Here is a 19,003-nt window from a genome sequence, read left to right on the forward strand (position 1 = left end):
TCCTGATCCTAGACCTCGTGGCGGCATTCCAACAGTAACGAAAGGTTCCAGTAGATGACGCGCAAGCACTAACACGGGAAATTTGAATTGACTTCAGCAGACCGTTTTTATCGCGGGAGGAGCGAGACGGGAGCGTGAAAGGTGGGCGGGGGAGATAGGCTAGGCTGTTACTTGGCAAGGGGCGGCAGACGACTATCGTCTTTCAACGACATTTCGCAGCGAGGCGAGCAGATACGCAGCCAATTTTTGGCGTCTTTTCTCTGCTTGCCGTGCACACACACACGCACGCGGCGGCGCCAATAGTATACCGTGCCCTTCTTTTGCGATGCTTTCCGCGAGCGAGCGAGCGCGCTATCGGGAGCACCTCAGGCCAAGGTTGGGTGTGTGTAACGACGTCCTCTTTTGTTTCCGTGCTGGTTCGCACGTGCACACGTAATCGCGTCCGCTGCTCGCGCAAGCCGCATCGCGCCTGCGCGTAGCGGGAATATATAAGCGGGCCGCATTCCGGCGCCGCGCATCCTTTATTGCAGTTCCTTTCCCCGGTTGTGTCTGGCGCTCGCGTTCGCTGCAAACGCCGCCGTTGGCCCCGACCGTGTTTGTGCGTGCGTATGTGCCAGTTAAAACCCGATGTAACGAAGTCACCGAGAACCGCGAGTTATTTCGTAAAGTCGAATTATTTCGTTAACTTCGCGAAATCGGGAGTGTCGTTTTACAAGCAGTTTATTCCGTAAATTGAACGTCTAAAGGGAGCAGCGTCCCAGCAGCTGCCATATGACATCGCAATTGCGGCGGCTGCGGTGCTGCCTGACGATAATTAGGTATTGCGCTAGTCTGCCCTGAGAATAGTAATAAAACGGTAGTGTTTCAAGGGGAAACGAATTTATTTCCTGACAAGAAAATGGCTGCGGCTTGGCTCAGCTAACCTTGGATATGCAAAGGAAAAGCTTGGCTTAGTCTGTTTGAGTCTTGGTTTCGCTTGGTTAACCTTTATGTAGCTGTATTGCCGACCACGGCTCAACACCGGTCGGTGCCGTGCAACGCTCACAGGAGGAGGGCCGCCTCGATTCCATTCTCGGCGAACGCGGTGTTTCTCTTCGCCGGGCGCAAGATGAGTCACGTAGCCCGAGACGACCCAGCGGCGCATTCGTGGGAGGCGGCGGGGTCGGTCGGCTGCCGATCAGCTGAGCGCTCGCGATTGCGCGCCGCTCAGCTGATCAGTGAGCAGAACGACTGAAAACGGGGCCTTGTGCGCAGCGCCGAACGCAGGCCCGGCGAATCACATGATGAGCTTCGAGGGGTGTGTCGCAGGGGTTCTGTCTGCGGCCAAAAGGTGAACTTGTGCATCCGCGGCGAAACCTCTGGACGAAACTATAGTAAAGCTTTGCTTTAAAAAGCCTTTGATTTTCGTCTGCGTGGGCGACGTAAGCATTGGGCGGACAGACTTTTCGTAGCACGGAAGCGCGTTTAAAGCGTTCTCGGTTTCTTCGTTACCCCCGGCAAAGCGCCTTAGCAAGTCGATTGCGTCCATCACCTGGCCTGGAGCGGGCACAAGAGTTTCAGCAGTGTGTGGGTCGTCAGCATCTTCTTTATCTTGCAGAGCTCCGTAACTAGAAAACTAGACGTCCCGTTTTTTCTTTTTTCTTTTTTTTTGGACGTGGGGCAAAAACCTTCGTTGCGTTCTGACGAAACACATTCGAAATTTTTCGTGGTTAAAATGTGCCCTTTTCTCGAAATACGTCGTTAAATCGGAAATGGCACTAAACCTAATTCGTTAGTTGGAGTTCATGGGGGATTCTTTGTTCGTTATATAGGGAAATTCGTCAGGTAGGGTTTCGTTAAATCGTGTTTTGACTTGTGTGAAAGAGAGCGTCAGCCGTGTTTCAGTCCCAGCGCACAACGTATCATTATCATACATTTTCCTGCCTCGCGCGCACACATCATACCGTCGCGGGTTCGGTTCCCGGCCGCGTTGAACACGTTTTTCTGATGGAGGCGAAAAGCAAGTTCAAGGCAGAATTGATCTCCAAGGATTGTAATTAAATGCGGAGCATTCATTCGCTTGGGAGAATGCTCGCTGTTACCGCACAGGCATCCGCATTAAGGGTCCCTGGATCCTTACAAGAAATAAATCTCGTACTACGAATATGTTTCACATTAATAGTACTGTTTGCTTGTCTGCCATAATACCAATCGTGCTAACACTGCCATAATACGCTAGAACAGTCCATCATCTACGTCTCGCGAGTCCATGATATACCACTCGGCGCTAAAGGCTAGATAGTCCAAAAGGCAGCCAGCCAGATACCGCTAAGCGCGTGAAATAGTCAAATAATGCTTGCCAATATTTCAGCGCACGTTGAAGTCCCCCAGGTGGTCTAATTTAATCTGTAGTCTTCCATTACGGAGTGCCTTTAGAGATAGTCCTCCACTACGAAGTACGGCGTAAGCTCAGCACGTACAACCCCCATTTGAATCGAAAGTAAACGTATGATCATGCTTTACTGCGGTGCTTAATTCTCATATGTGGGCACGTGATGCCATTAGAGGGATCTCCGAGGTGCTCTACACTGGAAGCGTCCATTTTTTCGGCCCAATGGCTGTCCGCGGTGAGAAAAGTTGGCTTTGCCACAGAGCGTCTTCACCTTTGTGCCTCCGCCACACCGTCTTTTCCCCCGACGCTAAAGCCGCACAGGAAAGCCGCACGCACGAAATGCATGAGTAAATCTAGGGTACGCAACAGTTTAGGCACAACACCCCCAGCGGTAGCTGGTCCCAGCTGGTTTATGGCCAAATTCCCAGTTGGGCGCTGCTGGTACCAGCTGGTCCCAACAGGGACCGGGAGCGCCCAGCTGGGAATTTGGCCATAAACCAGCAGGGACCAGCTGGCCATAAACCAGCAGGGACCAGCTACAGTGGCGTTGTGCTGCTGAGCACAAGGGCGCGGGTTCGATTCCCGGCCCCGGCAGCTGCTTTTCTGATGGAAGCGAAAAGCAAAAACGCCCGTGTGTACGAGATTTAGGCGCACGTTAAAGATCCCCAGGTGGTCAAAATTAACCCGGAGCCCTTCACAATGGGGCGCCTCATCGCCTGCGTTGCGCCGGCGCGTTAAACCCCACAATCAAACAAACAATCAATCAATCAATCAATCAATCAATCAATCAATCAATCAATCAATCAATCAATCAATCAATCAATCAATCAATCAATCAATCAATCAATCAATCAATCAATCAATCAATGAAGTTTAGGTACAACAGCAATCTGCTTTGGGAATGATATACGCTGTATGTCAAGATCCCATCTTCCCCCTTTGTGTCCTTGAATGTAGGAGACTGACTCATTCATAGCATATGCCTATCATTCTCTTTCTCCCCTCCCTCCACCCCCCCACCAGCAGGTGTTCTAATGTCGACCCCTAAGTGTGACAAATTACGCCTGCTGGTGGGCTTTACTTTCAAGTTTCAATCTAATAAATTCTTTCAAATCTGTGGTACAGCGCTGCAGACAACACCACACATCCTACGGATGCAGCATTCGCCACAAGTGTGCAGGACTGTGAACCAGGGCATTGAGATTTCAGACTTGTGTTGTATGTGGTGATGAATAATGCATGTGTCATGTTGGTGATGAATAATTTAAAATAATATTTTCTTGTACAATGGTCTACTGTGGTTCTTAAATACAATCTGGCAGGCCTGAAAATAAATATAAGTAAATTTACAACAAAATATCTCGTATCCCAAAGAAGTCCTAAAAACCATCTAATCATAATGGCTCTGGTCTGTGCTAGTTGGTACATCTTCGATTGGAATCAGCTTGAATAAAACGAACACAAAAGGAAGAGGACTCCCATCTAATCATGTCCCAAGAAGGTACCTAATGGCAGTATTCTGGTTTTTTGTTGTTCCACTTATGAGGTTTTCGGGAGCTTGTTGGGCATTCTTTAGGATGTCCGTAGGATGACTCTGACCTCCTACTTAGGGCTTCCCAATGATGTGCTTTTGATGTTGCGTTGTCTGGGGCTTGAGAACTGAAAAGCATGTGGAGATATAAAACTTCCTGGAGGGATGATATAGGAAAGTTTGGGGTAAGCGAATGGATTCAGGTGATCAGATTGGTTGGAAGCCTATGGGAGAGGCCTTCATCCTCCAGTGAATGTCAGGACGCGTGCGATTATGATGATGAACTGAACAGGAACTGACCTTCCATTTCTTTGCCGATTGCCTTCCAGGAGAGCTGAGCGTCGACGACTTCTTGCTCGTGATGGCTGACGCCCTGACGGAGACCACCCACTGGGGAAGCCTCAAGACAGACGTCAGTGGCTATGTGGGCATCGATACACTTCAGGAGCAGATTCGCAAGAAGGTCTTACGACGGGGCTTCGAGTTTAACATTGTCGTCGTAGGTATGTGTCGCACAAACTGCGACAAGGATGGCCTTTTCACACATTCATTAATTTGAGACATCCAGGAAAAATGGAGTAAACATATAGCAACCTAAGAGAAAAGGCAGCAACAGAAGTTCACGAAGTCATGACAGAAAAATTTGTCGCACGACAGGATTGTTGTCGTGAACAACTGAGAAAGTTTTGCTGTGCGACAGGATTCTCATCATCAGCGACAGAGAATTTTATTGCAGGACAAAATCCTCATCGTGAGCGATAGAGAATTTTGTTACATGACAGGATTCTCGTCGTAAAGGACAAAGTTTTGTTGCACAACAGGAGTCTTGCCATGAACGACAGAAAATTTCATTGCACAACGAGATTCCTGTTGTGAACGACAGAAAATTTTGTTACGTGACTGGATTCTTGTTGTGAACAACGGCAATACTCGTTACACGACAGGATTCCAGTCGTGAATGATAGAAATGCCTGCTGCACAACAGGATTCTTGCTGTTAACGACAGCAGTACTTGTTGCATAACAAATTCTTGTTGCATGACAGGATTCTTGTCATGAACGACAGGAATACTTGTCGCACAACAGGATACTTGGTGTGTATGACAGAAAACCTGTTGCATGACAGGATTCATGTATGGATGACAGAAATTCCTTTTGCATGACAGGATTCTTGTTGGGAAAGATGAAAATTTATGTTGCCTGACAGGGTTTTTGTCATGAAAGACAGAAAATGTTGTAGCCAGATAGGACGAGTGAACGATGGAAATTGCTGTTTCATGACAGGCCACTCGCCTACCTTGAAAATGACGCAAATTCTGTGCATGACAGGGATCTTGTAATGAAAAACAGAAAATATTGTAGCCGGATAGGACTCTTGTGATGAACAACGGAAATTCCTTTTTCACTACAGGACACCCGTCTTCTTAAATGGTGGGATTTGTGTCATAAATTTGCAAACTTTTGTCATGTGTTTTTCCGTCCATAAAGCAGTACTTGAATTTCCACCCTAGGGTGCAAAATTTCAAGGAAAGTGATTTGATGTGGAGAAACAGAGCATATATCAAAGGAATATTTGGTTAAATCACCTTCTGCATATCATGCAGCTGCCCATATCTTACCGTGGAAGTTAATAGGACTTGAGAACGCGTGGTACCACTGTAAATTGAATATCAGTCAACTGTGGAAAAGACATTTTTTGTCATTTCATTTGAGTCGTAGCTTGAAATGACATGCTGTGCCAGATACATGCACTCAAACAAGGAATGCACCGCTGTCACTATCCAAACCAACCTGTGGTTGTGCCTAGAGCACTTCGCAGTTGACCGCTGCACTGCAAGTTTTACTTTACCCTGAACTTTCGTTGCTTTTTTTTTCTAAATTAAAATTGCATGCCATGAATTATTACTTCAGCTCGAAATTAACTCAGTTACTCAAAAGGGAACTTGTACACTAGTTCTTGGTATACTCAAAATGTGGACATTCATTGGATGTGCATAAAGGTCGCATAAATGTCCCATAAATGTCGCATCTCCCATAAATGTCGCAAAGGGGGAAATTTGATCGATGTTACACTTCAACAGAATCCATCATGGACTGCCATCAGCACCTGTCCAGACTTTTTTATTTCCCATTTCATGCTGTGTCTTAATTTTGTTATCGCAGATTTAGTTGTTCCCAGTTCAAAAGCGGGTGCGCTCATTGTGGTCGCAGGAAGGAGCGGCCTGGGGAAGTCGACGCTGATCAACACCCTGTTCAAAGCCAACATTAGCCGGCGGTCCTGCATGAAGAAGGGTTCTTCAGACTCTGCGGAGCCGGTCCCTTACGTTATACCCAAGACGACCGAGGTCAAGTCAGTAAGTCACGGTGAGTGCACGATGAGGTACAGAGTGGGGCATGATGAACAGCAGTGACAACCCTTGGTAGAGTTCCTGCTGGCGACGCATGTTGAAACGCACAGTTGTTAGGGTCACCAACCTTCCATTGGCTTCACAGTCGTTGTTTGTATTCATTGTTTTGCATCCCACGAGAGATTGAATACAGCGTCAGGGTCCTGACTTCTGTTCGTAACGCTTTGGAATTTGTTGTGCTAGCAGGATTTCGCTGCGTTGGGCAGCGCTGTATACAGTGAGCTTCGTATTTGCAATAAACTGGAAGAAATGCTGGATACATTCACATCTTACCCTTCCTGGCTTTTGCTCCAATATGGCTTTTGCTCCATAGCATGGCTTTTGCTCCAATATGTTGAGTGAAAATCCCTTAGTTGCGTTTTGTCCGAGTAAGGTGGCCACAGCATCTTGCAGATTTTGTTTTACTAAACCTCTGCACTCAATGTCCGTTCAAGCTGTGTCCATCTAATGCCACAACAGAGGGTGGCATTGGTGCCCTGAATGTGGTAATAGGCCACTTCCTGTGAAGTGGAGTGGTGTGTTTGAGTGGTTGGCGATTTTCGCAATACAGTCCAACCTCGTTTTAACAAAGTAGTATCGGGACAGCAAATTAGTTCGTTATAATCGATATTCGTTCTAACAGTAGAGGTAAAAATTGGCTCTAACAAATCAACCATCTGGCTCGCACAAAACTACTTGATACAAGAATGCATTTTTTAAGGCTTCGAACCTACTATAAACAAGGTAAACCTGGCCTTTCTCCTTGTTGCATTTCAACCTCAATGAACTGGAACATGACTACGTGAAATTACTACATAACAAAGTTCACTTGACAAAACAGGACTGCATCCCTATTTAGTTGATGAAGGATGTAATCTTCCTCAGGTGGCTACTCACAGCACTGAGCGATCATGTTTTCTGCAGTGTCCATGAACAAAAGGGCCTTTATACTTAGACCCCAGGAGTTTTTCCAAGTAGCTTCTCAGCCGCCTGGTAAAATATTTCTTCGTTATATCCGATATTGCGCATGGCTCTCACAGTTTCAGTTTCGTTAGAAAAGAATAAGTGTCACTGAAATAAAGCGTGACCAACCAAAGTTTGTGTTTAGTTCACTGTAGCCGATAATTCACTATATCAGTGTTCATTAAAACGAGGTCCAACTGTACTGTCACAATATTTTGGTCACCTGTGAAGTGGGCTGGCTCCATTTGAAAATAACCCAGAATGTTTGCGACCATGTACTTGTATGCACTAGAATATTGTAATAGTGCCAAAAGCGAGGTTCGACAGAGGCACTGACACTAAGAACCAGAAATCCACAAGGGCTGCCGCTGACGAAAACACAAATAAGGACGACTCAGGAGAATACCTGCGATAACGAAATGTTCGCTATAGACACGAGAGCTTCGCAGGTGCCTGTTTAAAGGAGCCATGAAGACAAAATACAAGTTGGATTTATTAGAAAGACTGCTTAGTCCCGATAACAATGATACCAATATCATCGCAATATTCGAACAAATAACGGAGACATGAAAGAAAACGTGTGAAGCAGTCGTGACCCCCTAGCCAATTTCTCGCAACTTTTCAATGACGTCACGGAACCTTGTTTGTGCGACTGGCGGCCGCCTAACTGACCTGATGCGACAACACATGACTGGACGTCTGTAATGGGGCCTCTAGTTCCATTTGACCACATCACTTGAATGCTAACGTGCAGTTAATGCACTGAAAACTATGTTTTATTGCTGGCCCGTATGACGTCATTCTTGCTCATAACACGTCACTATGGTGCAAAATTTGAAAGTTCTTAAATACTTCCTGCTTTTGTTTCGTTAGAAAAACATCTTTTGTGGCTGTAATGGAGCTGAGTGAGATACTGAATCCTAGTTCTTTCAAATTAAACGAAGTTGTATTTTCTCTTCATGGCTTCTTTAAGAACCACTAAAAATAGGGATGCCTCATCTTTCACACCCTTCAGGGTACACTTTGTGAGAGTGACACGTCAATGGTTTCACACTCGCAGTCATTGAAGAAAAAGGCACACGTCTCCGGCTGACTGTGACGGACACGCCAGGCTTCGGCGACCAGGTTAACAATGAAAACTGGTGAGTACTTCACTATCTTTTTCCTATATCTACAACGTGAACACAAGAAATTTCAGTGCAGGAGGGTGCACGTAACACTATTGTAAGATTGCATGTTGCCCAGAAAAAAAATTGCTCCGAAAGAATGGTGAGCCTATTTCAACCCTAGCGCTCTAGCATATATGACTACTTTTGCACCACCGATGGGATTAATCAAGCACCAAGACAAGTTTCTGCATACTGACGCTCAGTGAATGTCTTTGGCAAGCACAAACATGTTTTGAAAGTTTGTGTTGCTCTTGGTCTCGAATGAGTGCGCATTTCTGCCGTGATATCAGCGCTGGAACATCAAGGGGGGGGGGGGGGATCAGATAACGTTTGTGAGCACTGGTGAAGTTTTCACTGGGAAACTGTGTACAAGGAGAAGGAACTTAATTTGCACCTCATTCATTGCCTTACAGTGGCAAATACACAGGCAGCAGATGTCATGCTGATATTTTATTCTTCAGGTGTTTTTTAAGAAACTAGACATAATTATCTGCTGAAAGGCACAACCATATTGCTTCTAGAGCCATGCATGGGCAAGATATTCGGACCCGGGCCTGGCCTGAGCCCGGTGCTTACTTCAGTAGGCCTGACCCGGTCTGACAAAGACCAAATAGCTGGCTTGGCCTGGCTCGATACATAACCCCATGGGCTGGGTTCGGCCCCATACAGCCGCGTATTCACAATTCATATCCCGTAGGGGCGTGCGCCTGCGAGTTGCACATCTGGCAGCAGAAACCCACCTAAAGCTGATGAAAAGCATCCTAAGTGAAATAACAACGGGCAAAACAATCCTGAAACACGCAACACAACCGCTGAAAAATACGAACCGAAAGCTGGAACTGACCTAAAGGGAACAAAAACAACCCAAATTTTGTTTATAATGGACAAATGTGCTATAAACAGGTATCACGCATGATAAAAAGGAATAGGTGTCAAGTGAAACAAGCAATAAAAAAAAATTACTTTTCCTTTCTAAAGAAAGTTGGGAAAAGTGCGAAAGCTAAAAGTGCATCCGGCCTTTGCTGAAAGTGCATCCATCTGATCGTCAAACCATCAAAGACCAAAATCGCAAACAAAAAACGAACCGATGTGAAGATTTGTCGTGCACTAAGTAAAGGCCGATACAAATGATGTAAATGTATACCGATACGTGGTTTATGAGATAAAGGTATACTGTTGTAGTCCTTCTTCATGACCTATGCAGGTATTTTCTTATATAGAACCGCTCCTTTTTCACAATTTTCAAGTATAACCGTTTTGACACAACGGAAGCCTGGTTTCACACATGCGCCCTGTATGTTTGGAGATCTTTTCACAGCTTTTCAGTCTACTAACTGGTCTATGGGCCGGGAAATGCATTAGTGTTTTGACAGAACACCATACTCCCACTAAGAAAGCTTTCACTCTAAAGAAAGAAGACCAGCACCTGTGGGATTTGAACCTGGTTCATGCTACTGCTACTCAGAAATGGAACCTCTATACCAAGAGACCACCCGGCCTGTGTATCCTTAATTAACACCTCAGGGTTGAGTGATAGACCCCGTGGAATGTAAAAAAAACATGGTCCATGTTTGGGCCATGTGGCCAATGTGTAGCTTTTGTGCCATTATAGAGAACCTTGGCCGGGTCCGGCCTGGGTGAAAAGTTAGTCGATCGGCCTGAGCCCGCCCCGCAGGCTGGACTAAGACTGAGCTTTCAGGACGCACACCTCTAAATGCTACAACCCAGCTGCCTATAGATAAAAAATGCGAAATGTTTTACGCTACATAAGTAAAAAATGTTTTTAAATCTTTTATGAAAAGTATGAATGGCCCTATACTTCGACAGTGAGAGATGAAGTTGTATTTTTTTAGGAACGTTTGCTTATTTCGGCATAACAGAAGTAGGTTTCAGTAGGAATCAATGTGTTCTGATATGAAGTTCCTGTGCTCTATTTAACTGTGGATCGAAAACCTTGACAGCACTACATCAAGCAGTGCGCTGAATGCAAAATGACTTTTGGAAAGCAATTTGAGGCTTCATTGCACAGCTCCAGGCAGCCATGGGGCATGTCGTTGGAACATTACAATGTATAATGGCGTAGGGCTGCCATGCCAGCAGTACTTGGTGAAGTGCTGACAATGTTGTTATTGAGAAAATAACAAAATAGCACAAGGAGAATCATACCGATGTCTGACAACACTACACAGCAAACTCCCAATTCTTTTGAATGCCGAACTCATTTAATTAAGCGGTGTTCAAGCAAGCTTTTGATGCATTGTTTGAAAACCACAAGGTGGAAATTGCGAGCAACACACACACACACAATAAAAGAACACAAGAAGCCTGTATAGCTGACACCCCATTAAGGCTTGACAAAAGGATACAGACCAGGGCTGCCTTGCAATTACTTACTAGATAGAACTTTCTAGCTAACAGACTTTGAAATTGCTACTCTTGTTTACGGTGCATAATTGCTAGTACAGCTATAGTTGCTATGTAGAGCAACTAGATTCAGTAATTGCTAGTACAGGCAGCTGCTACACCTTAGTTAGCTTGCGGAACAGTTCCCACAGCTAGTAATTGTCAGTACAGTAAACTGTCCTTATAGCGAAGACCTGGGTGCACGCAACTAGTTCCATTACTAGCAATGATTCATTAAAAGCAGACACGCTGTGCTCTAAATACACTGCAGTAGAGGCTGTAAAACAGCTCAAGTAAAGGAAGGTTTCGAACAAATGAGTTTCGTCATAGCAAGAGTACACTGTTTACCACTACCGGTACCTGTTGGTACCGCTACCTGATAGCAAAACTGGTAGCTAGCGCACCTTGCAACTGTGAGCAGCGGTAGTTTCTAGTGCAGCTAGTGTCGTCTTATCATTGTCAACAGCCTATCTGTGCCCACTGCAGGACGACACCCTTTCATAAAGAGAAGTAACTGCTACTAATTTCCAATACGACCAGTTGCAGTGCTGGATGGTATTGCAGCTTACCACAGCCCAGTGTTTGACGGTACGCCATCTGGTCAGGTAAAAGAATGCTTGAAGTGAAAAAAATCCCAGGCCGTCTCCACTACCGTGAAACGTGGAGAGGGGTGAAGCGTGCAGTGTATAAGTGCATTCTTGGCGCCGTGGCGTTTTTGCAAGCAGAGATGAAACTGTTGGGGGGTAGAGGTATACAGCTTTGCCGTAAAAGTCTTTGAAGCACGAAACGTTCTAGTGTGAGGCGTTGGAAAACGAATGTCCCGGTGTGTTGTTTTAGCACGCCTTTTTTTGCCCACAGAGATGAAACATTCTAGCACAAGGCATTGGAAAATAAGTGTCCGTGTTTTTTAGTACCGTGACTACATGAAACGACACCGATGACAGGAGACGCCGAAAGCCCGACCTCTTAAGGGGCTTCGCCCCTAAAAGTGAGGTCAGTGGCAAAGTCAAAAATAAAATTTTTTACATTTCAGTACCCCTACAGTGCTGCCTAATGCCCAATATATGAGATTGTATTCTATGGCTGTGCTACCGAAATGCCAAAACTTTTACCTTCGATGGACAAAGTGAGGAGTAACAAACTTTCACTTTGTCTTTGTCTTGGTGCTGTTCAATTTATGCCATGTACCAACGATAGCCCAGTTGCAAACACTCCTCTTACATTCATGTTTTTCCGCTGCCGACATGCAGCTCAGCATCCACAATACAACATCCACTCTCCCCACTAGCTTCTTTCTCGTCCACGGTGTGCTTCCCCTCACGTCCTCCCCCTATGCAGCTGGCTGCCCATCCTAGAGTACATCAACGAGCAGTACGAGAAGTACCTGAGCGAGGAGCAGAGCGTCACCCGCAAGAAGCACATCCCCGACACCCGGGTCCACTGCTGCCTCTACTTCGTGCCCCCCACGGGACACTCGTGAGTCCTCCTCCTCCTCCTCCTCCTCCTCCTCCTCCTCCTCCTCCTCCTCCTCATCATCATCATCATCATCATCATCATCATAATCACCATCACAAGCATCATCACCATCATAATCATCACCATCACAAGCATCATCACCACTACCACCACCACCACCACCACCACCACAATCGTGATCACCACCACCACCACCACCATTCATCACCGTCGTCATCGTCGTCGTGACCACTCTGTCTGTCTCCACTGGACGACATAAGCCCATCCAATAAAGAAGCAGACAACCAACCGATTTTTGTAGAGTGCACACCCTCCAGCTCATATGAAAGCCAGCGTTTTATGTACTGGGGCAACTGCAAGGAATTTCTAAATAAGCAGGCAGAATTTGCACTGAATTTCTAAAGACCGAAAGGTGGCACCATGTAGTGTCTAAGTGTGACACTTTGTTACGTGTCCAGACAACTGTGTCAGTTTCAATGTGTGATTCAGAAACGGCGTGAAGGAATAAAAAAGGTTGCACATTATTGTTGTTTTAGACGGGGACAAGTTTTTAAATATAGTTGCACCTCAATATGACGAACACTGATATAGCGAATAGAAAACAAAATCTGAACTTTGGTTGGTCACACCTCATTTCAGTGACACTTATTCCTTTACAACAAAACTGTAACTGTGAGAGCCGCACACAATATCCGATATAACGTAGAAATAGTTGATCAGTAGGCTGAGAACCTACTTGGAAAAACTCCTGGTGTCTGAAACTGCAGAAGTATAAAAGGCCCCTTTGTTCGTGGACACTGTGGAAAACTTCATCCTGCTCATTGTTGTCAATAGCCACTTGACGGAGATCACATCTTTCCTTGAAAAAATAAGAACGCAGGCATTTTTTGTCAAATGATCGAGCTTCGTTATTCTGTTGTAATTTCCCGTTTCATGTTCTGGTTCACCGAGCTTGAAATGCCACAAGGAGGAAGGCAATGGTTACCGTGTTTCTAGATGGTTCGAATGCTAAAATAATTCGTTTTTGTATCAAGGATTTTTGCGAGAGCCAGATTGCCGACTGGTTTGAGCTGATTGTTAACTCTACTGTCACAATGAATATTGGTTATAACGAACTAAATTACTGTCCCGATACTACTTCCTTATAACGAGGCTCGACTGTACCTCTTTTCATCTCCTGTGCAGTTATAACTATGTTGTCGCACGGTTCACTGTCATGGTCAGGGCCGCGAGATCTGAACAGTCCACTTTCAGATGTTCTAGGGCCCTATCAGGAAAACCCTCTCGGGTTAAACTGTTTTAAAAGGGATGCCCTTTCATTTGGGACAAAGAAAATATACTCCACAAAGATCGGTTGTCTGCGGATCCCTTTAAGCTTCAAACTGCTGCGCCTGTACTGCACCGTTTGATTCTGTTCTTTGCCACTGAATCTTGCAATTTCATATCCCTCCACCAAGTTTTGTGTCTTTCCTCTACTTCTCACCCCATCCTTTTTTTGTCGTTTCGTTACTTGGCTTCTGTTAGTGATCCTGTCTGCATATGTGCAGCCAAGCTCTGACCACTTCTTCCTCTTGAATCTTGATACACAATAGGACGACTTCGATGTGAGTTTGTTCCCTAATTGGTGATGCTCACTTCCTAAGCTGAAGTGTTGCTCCTTTCCTTCCATGGCCCCTTTCGACTGACATAGTTTCCTTACAAGGCTTAACGCAGCCAAGTGAATGCTATCAGTTATTGTGAAAAGCAGTGATTATCATCTTGTTTTAGTGTGCTAACATAATTCAACAAGTTTAATTACCTAAATCTGCAATTGATCTTTCAAAGGGGCACACTGGTCTTAAGCCAAGAAGTTTATTTTTACAGTTATGATAATAAAAATTCCAGGACATATCCAGCTTTTCATTCTGATTGTAGATATAAAATTTGGTTTTGTGTAAAACGACTACATTCAGATTTATTTGGAATTTTATATCTCGATTTTTGACACCTTTTATAAAACAACCCTTGGAGTGATGCAGCTGAACAAGGTACCAGTGAACTGTGCACAAATCAAGGAGTGCAATAATACCAACTGTATCATTCTATCTGGTCTGTAGCAGAAGTTACGATTGTTTGAAGTTTGGGCTTGGAAAGTGGGAACCAGAAAAACTGGTTCATGTCTGAAACTGCACCAGCAGGAGTTCTGTTCTTTTTGTGCTTGCTTTTCCTCCCACACGTGCCGGCGCTGCACTGCCACTTTTTTTCCCTTACTATCGTAAAAAACCAACCCAACGAGCGTTCCTAACTAAATGAACGCGGACGCTGCCGGTTCGTTAGTATATTTTGCCTCAAATGTACCTTCAGTTTTTTTTGCGCTAAACAACGGGGAGATGTACGACAAGCACCAGTGGTTCGCAAGCTTCCAATGCTTATGACTATATAAACCGCTTGGCTTTCGAAGCCTCTGAATTATGCCGCAACGATGGAACACTGTGTGGCTCTACTTGGGCCCAGCAAGTGAGCTACGACGACAAGGCGAGCCCCTAAAGTGTTCTGCACTTAAAATTGCGCTCATCTGGCAGCTTCCTTGCTTTAGAATAAGCGTGTGCACCAGATAGAAGACATAAACAGGTGAAATGTGTTTGACATGACGACCATCTACCCGGCACATTCTCTTAGTAGCACCAGGTTGGAGAAAAATCATTCCTGCCTTTGCTGTACCAATCGTGCTTCCCAAGTCGAATGCCATTCTTAAATGGAGAGATCTTTACCTTGTATCTTTCGTGCTTCTTTTGCACCATGCACAAGTAGCTGTCATAATTACAAGCTGTTCTATCTGAAGCTTTGGGAGCCATTTTCTCTGCTGAACGCCCACCCACGTTTGAAAGTTAAAAAAAAAAAAGAAAGAAACAGCAACTTGTAAATTTCGAGCCCAAATTTCAGTATTCCTTCTGTGGCGTAGTATCTACTTTTCAACTAACTAGCAGTAGGAACTGCTGCTATTTTGCCAACTTACAGTTTTGTTCAAAGGTGTGATGTTTGGACTTTAAAATTACTGACATGGAGTCAATTTTTCACTTAATTTACGAACTCTTTTTTTTTTTTTGTGTCCTGATCACTCGCAGTCTCACACCACTGGACATCGAGTTCATGAAGAGGTTGGACAAGTGCGTCAACATTGTTCCCGTCATAGCCAAAGCAGACACAATGACCATTGAAGAGCGGGCCAGTTTCAAGCAAAAGGTCAGTAGACAGACCCAATAAACAGACCCAGTAAACAGACTCAAAGTCAGTAAACAGGCTCAAGTGAAACCTATCGTGCTGCATTCATTGTAAATAACACACAAATACAGGTACCCTAGCTGAATTTGTGAAGTTGCATAGTTTAATTAACTATTTAGTAATTTAATCTCTAATGGCCAGTAGATGGGAAAGCACCAACTACCATAATGACGTACATAGCTGAAGCTTGTGTCTTTCCTGAGAAAAACATATGTTCAAATGAAGTTTTTACGGCACCACGTGCATTTATCTTGCATTTACATTTCCCTAGCTTACTGTTTTTTGCAAAAAATGATATTTAAGTTGGCCAACAGATTTCAGCATTCACTATTTGAGAATGTCCTAAGTTGTGGTACGCAAAAATGCACTGTGAATTGATTACCAACTAACTTTTCTAATTTTGGCATTTTCTGCCTTAACTGGTCTTAAAACAACTTCTTTTATTTTCAAGTAAACTCTGTGAAACTTGTCAGTCTTGCTGCTTTTTTCCCACTGATTTCAAATATGCCAGTATTTTTTCAGTTGGTCAATTAGTTACCAAGATAATTAGAGATAATTAGCCATTTTGCCCCAACAATTAACAAAACAGTGTTGCTCACAAAACTGTAATCTTTATATTTTCCATTACTATGAACCCTGTTGAATGCAATCTTGGAAACAGTTTTTTGATGCACCGCTTGGAACTAATTTTACGGCTCATTAAACTTCGGTAGCACCAGTGGCAAGGAACCATTTTCAGTGCCCATTTCAAACACCGAAGTTTAATGAGCTGTAAAATTAGTTCCAAGCGATGCATCAAAAAACTGTTTCCAAGATTGCATTCAGCAGGGTTCATAGTAATGGAAAATATAAAGATTACAGTTTTGTGAGCAACACTGTTTTGTTAATTGTTGGGGCAAAATGGCTAATTATCTCTAATTATCTTGGGAACTAATTGACCAACTGAAAAAATACTGGCATATTTGAAATCAGTGGGAAAAAAGCAGCAAGACTGACAAGTTTCACAGAGTTCACTTGAAAATTAAAAGAAATTGTTTTAAGACCAGTGTCCCCCCTTAATGAACAATACCGCCAGTACCGCGAGAGGTAGTTTGCTTTCTTGACACTGTAATCTACCGTAGTGATGTCTGTAATAGGCAGTCTGTCAATTACTACATTTCCTTTCAGATTAGAGAAGACCTGCAAAAGAATGGCATCAGTGTGTACCCCGTGCAAGAATTTGAGGACGATCCTGAAGAGACTGTGCTCAACAACAAGATTAGGGTAAGTTATATAAACCTTGAAAACCGTGCAACACTAATTCCGAAGACAGTAACACGCTTCCCGATGCAAAGAAACATTGAGATAAAACTTATCACGGGCCAAATATCGGAGTGAAAATCTAAAGTTATATTTTGCCTTACCATATAGAAAAGGTTCACACGCCATTTTGGCCATGCAAAAGCGGCAGTAACCGCTAGAAGTGAAATCCGTAAAACAGACAGGATGAAGTTTTTGTACAGTCTGGTCTGCACTTACTCTGTTTGCGATCTAGCGTGAATTCGACTCGCGAAGGGAGAGGCGTATGAAGTGACTTTTCGTTTTTTTTATCTCCGGGATGCAGGCGGCCATTCCGTTCGCCGTGGTCGGCAGCGACAAGCAGCACACCATCAACGGTCGCACGGTCTACGGTCGGCAGACGCAGTGGGGGCTAGTGGAGGTCGAGAACCGACACCATTGCGAGTTTCCCGACCTCAGGGACATGCTCATACGGTCAGTGGTCATGATATGCATGAACTGCTGCATGACTGTATACTTAGTCTATACCGGACTATGTACCAGTCTATAGCCAATAGACTATACCAATCTGTAGTCAACAGACCATACCATTAACTAGGTTTCACTCTAGAGCTGGCTTTGAGCAAGAAAAAAAGGAGATTTGAGGAACCTCTACGCTGCCACGTAGGGTAGAGCAAGAGCTCTCACTCCATGTACAGAGAGTTAGAGAGTTTTCGATCTCTAAAGTAGCACAACAAAAGTGCAGTAGTGGTGGTGATTGCTTGGGTTAATTTTTTTTTGTTTTACCTAGCAAGCAGAGATGGATTTATACTGCAGCCATCGAAGTTGCATGTGTGTTATGTCCAAACACTTCACACGCTTTACAATGTAAAAACTTCATAAAACAATTGGCCTAAATTTGGGCGGTGACCCTATGAAAGCAGAGACACAAGCATGACCTCTTATGTAAGCTAATCATAAAATCTCCCTGATATTTTTGGAATCATGGCCTGTGTACAATGACATGGGTGTCCCGGTAGTATTTCAGATGAGTCATCAGTTAATCCAATCCTGAAACGAGTTTGCACAGGCTGCTTTCTGAAATCTAGTATTGCTGCTTCATATCTCAAAATGTTTTCTGGACAAGTGTTAAGTAACCTGAAATCTGTTGGACACTTCTAGGGATCTTAGTTTCACACTCCTCAGCTTGGATTTGTTACTTAAAGGCTACAAAAAGAAAGAGGTAGAAAAACAAAAGGTCAATACAAAATTAAGGTTCAAAGGCGCTCCGCCTACGGGAGAGTAAATTGGTGCTGTGCAAAAGCCATTGGTAAGGCTGGCCTGAGGATACCTGGAACACTGTGAACTTTTGCATCTCGAGAACTCCAGCTGTGCCAACTGTCTTGCATCACTACGTCACATGACTGCAATTATCTTCCGACAGTAACAGTGTAGTGTCATAATTTTCTTTCCTCTGGCACAACGATGAAGAGTGCTGTGAGGCACATGCAATTATGGCAGAATTTAGCCGTTGCCTCTGCTTTTTTTTTAAAATGAAAGCTTTCTCAGTAGGGTTGCTGGTATCCTGTAAACAAAATGGCCGCGTATCTGCTTTTTTCGTTGCCAATGTCGGCGAAAGGCGATAGTCGACTGGCGCCCCCGGCAAGCAAATACCTCCCTTCTCTTTCCCGCTCACCTCTCATGCTGATCCTCTCCTGTCTCGTTCCTCCCAAGGTAACACGCTAGAGGTTTGCTCAAAGCAGTTTAAATTTACAGCGTTCTACTGCTCCAGGCTGCGTGCCTCGGTGCCAGTGCTGCCATATGGTGCAGAGACGCGTCAATCAAGGCACCCTACTACAACGTTTATAGAACCATGATGCCCTACTGCACGAGCGTTCCAAGTGGAACATGGAACCTATCTAGTGGAACCTTTGGTAACTGTTGCCGTTTGATTTCTGAAAATGTCGCCAGAAGCTGTAGTGGCGCGGGCGACAGCAGGCGACGGAGTGAATTTTTCTGCAGTAGATGTAGTATTTCATTTGCTATCACCAAAATCAAGCATTCATGAATTTTTATAAAGGAACACTAGAAACATCACTTACGTATTGATTTTCTGCCTCGTATTTGTGTAATGTTTTGTTCTTGCTCAACAATGTTGACAAGTGCGAACATTTCCACCGGGCTTA

The 19,003-nt window shown here is 44.4% G+C and overlaps 1 protein-coding gene across 2 annotated transcripts in view; it reads left to right on the top strand.

Moving 5' to 3' along the window:
- The window catches only part of LOC144138056 (neuronal-specific septin-3-like), a 78,345-nt gene that overhangs the window by 55,024 nt on the left and 4,318 nt on the right, over positions 1-19,003 (top strand). For both annotated transcript variants that reach the window (XM_077670131.1, XM_077670132.1), the window contains 7 exons: positions 4,232-4,405; positions 6,113-6,265; positions 8,312-8,393; positions 12,162-12,299; positions 15,404-15,521; positions 16,728-16,823; positions 17,164-17,312. In XM_077670131.1, coding sequence (XP_077526257.1) covers positions 4,232-4,405; positions 6,113-6,265; positions 8,312-8,393; positions 12,162-12,299; positions 15,404-15,521; positions 16,728-16,823; positions 17,164-17,312 — 910 coding nt within the window. The remainder of the gene's footprint in view (positions 1-4,231; positions 4,406-6,112; positions 6,266-8,311; positions 8,394-12,161; positions 12,300-15,403; positions 15,522-16,727; positions 16,824-17,163; positions 17,313-19,003) is intronic.

Source organism: Haemaphysalis longicornis, unplaced genomic scaffold (assembly GCF_048455015.1).
Source record: "Haemaphysalis longicornis isolate Haplotype H1 unplaced genomic scaffold, Haemaphysalis longicornis Haplotype H1 scaffold_5, whole genome shotgun sequence".
In the NCBI taxonomy this organism is placed as follows: domain Eukaryota; kingdom Metazoa; phylum Arthropoda; class Arachnida; order Ixodida; family Ixodidae; genus Haemaphysalis; species Haemaphysalis longicornis.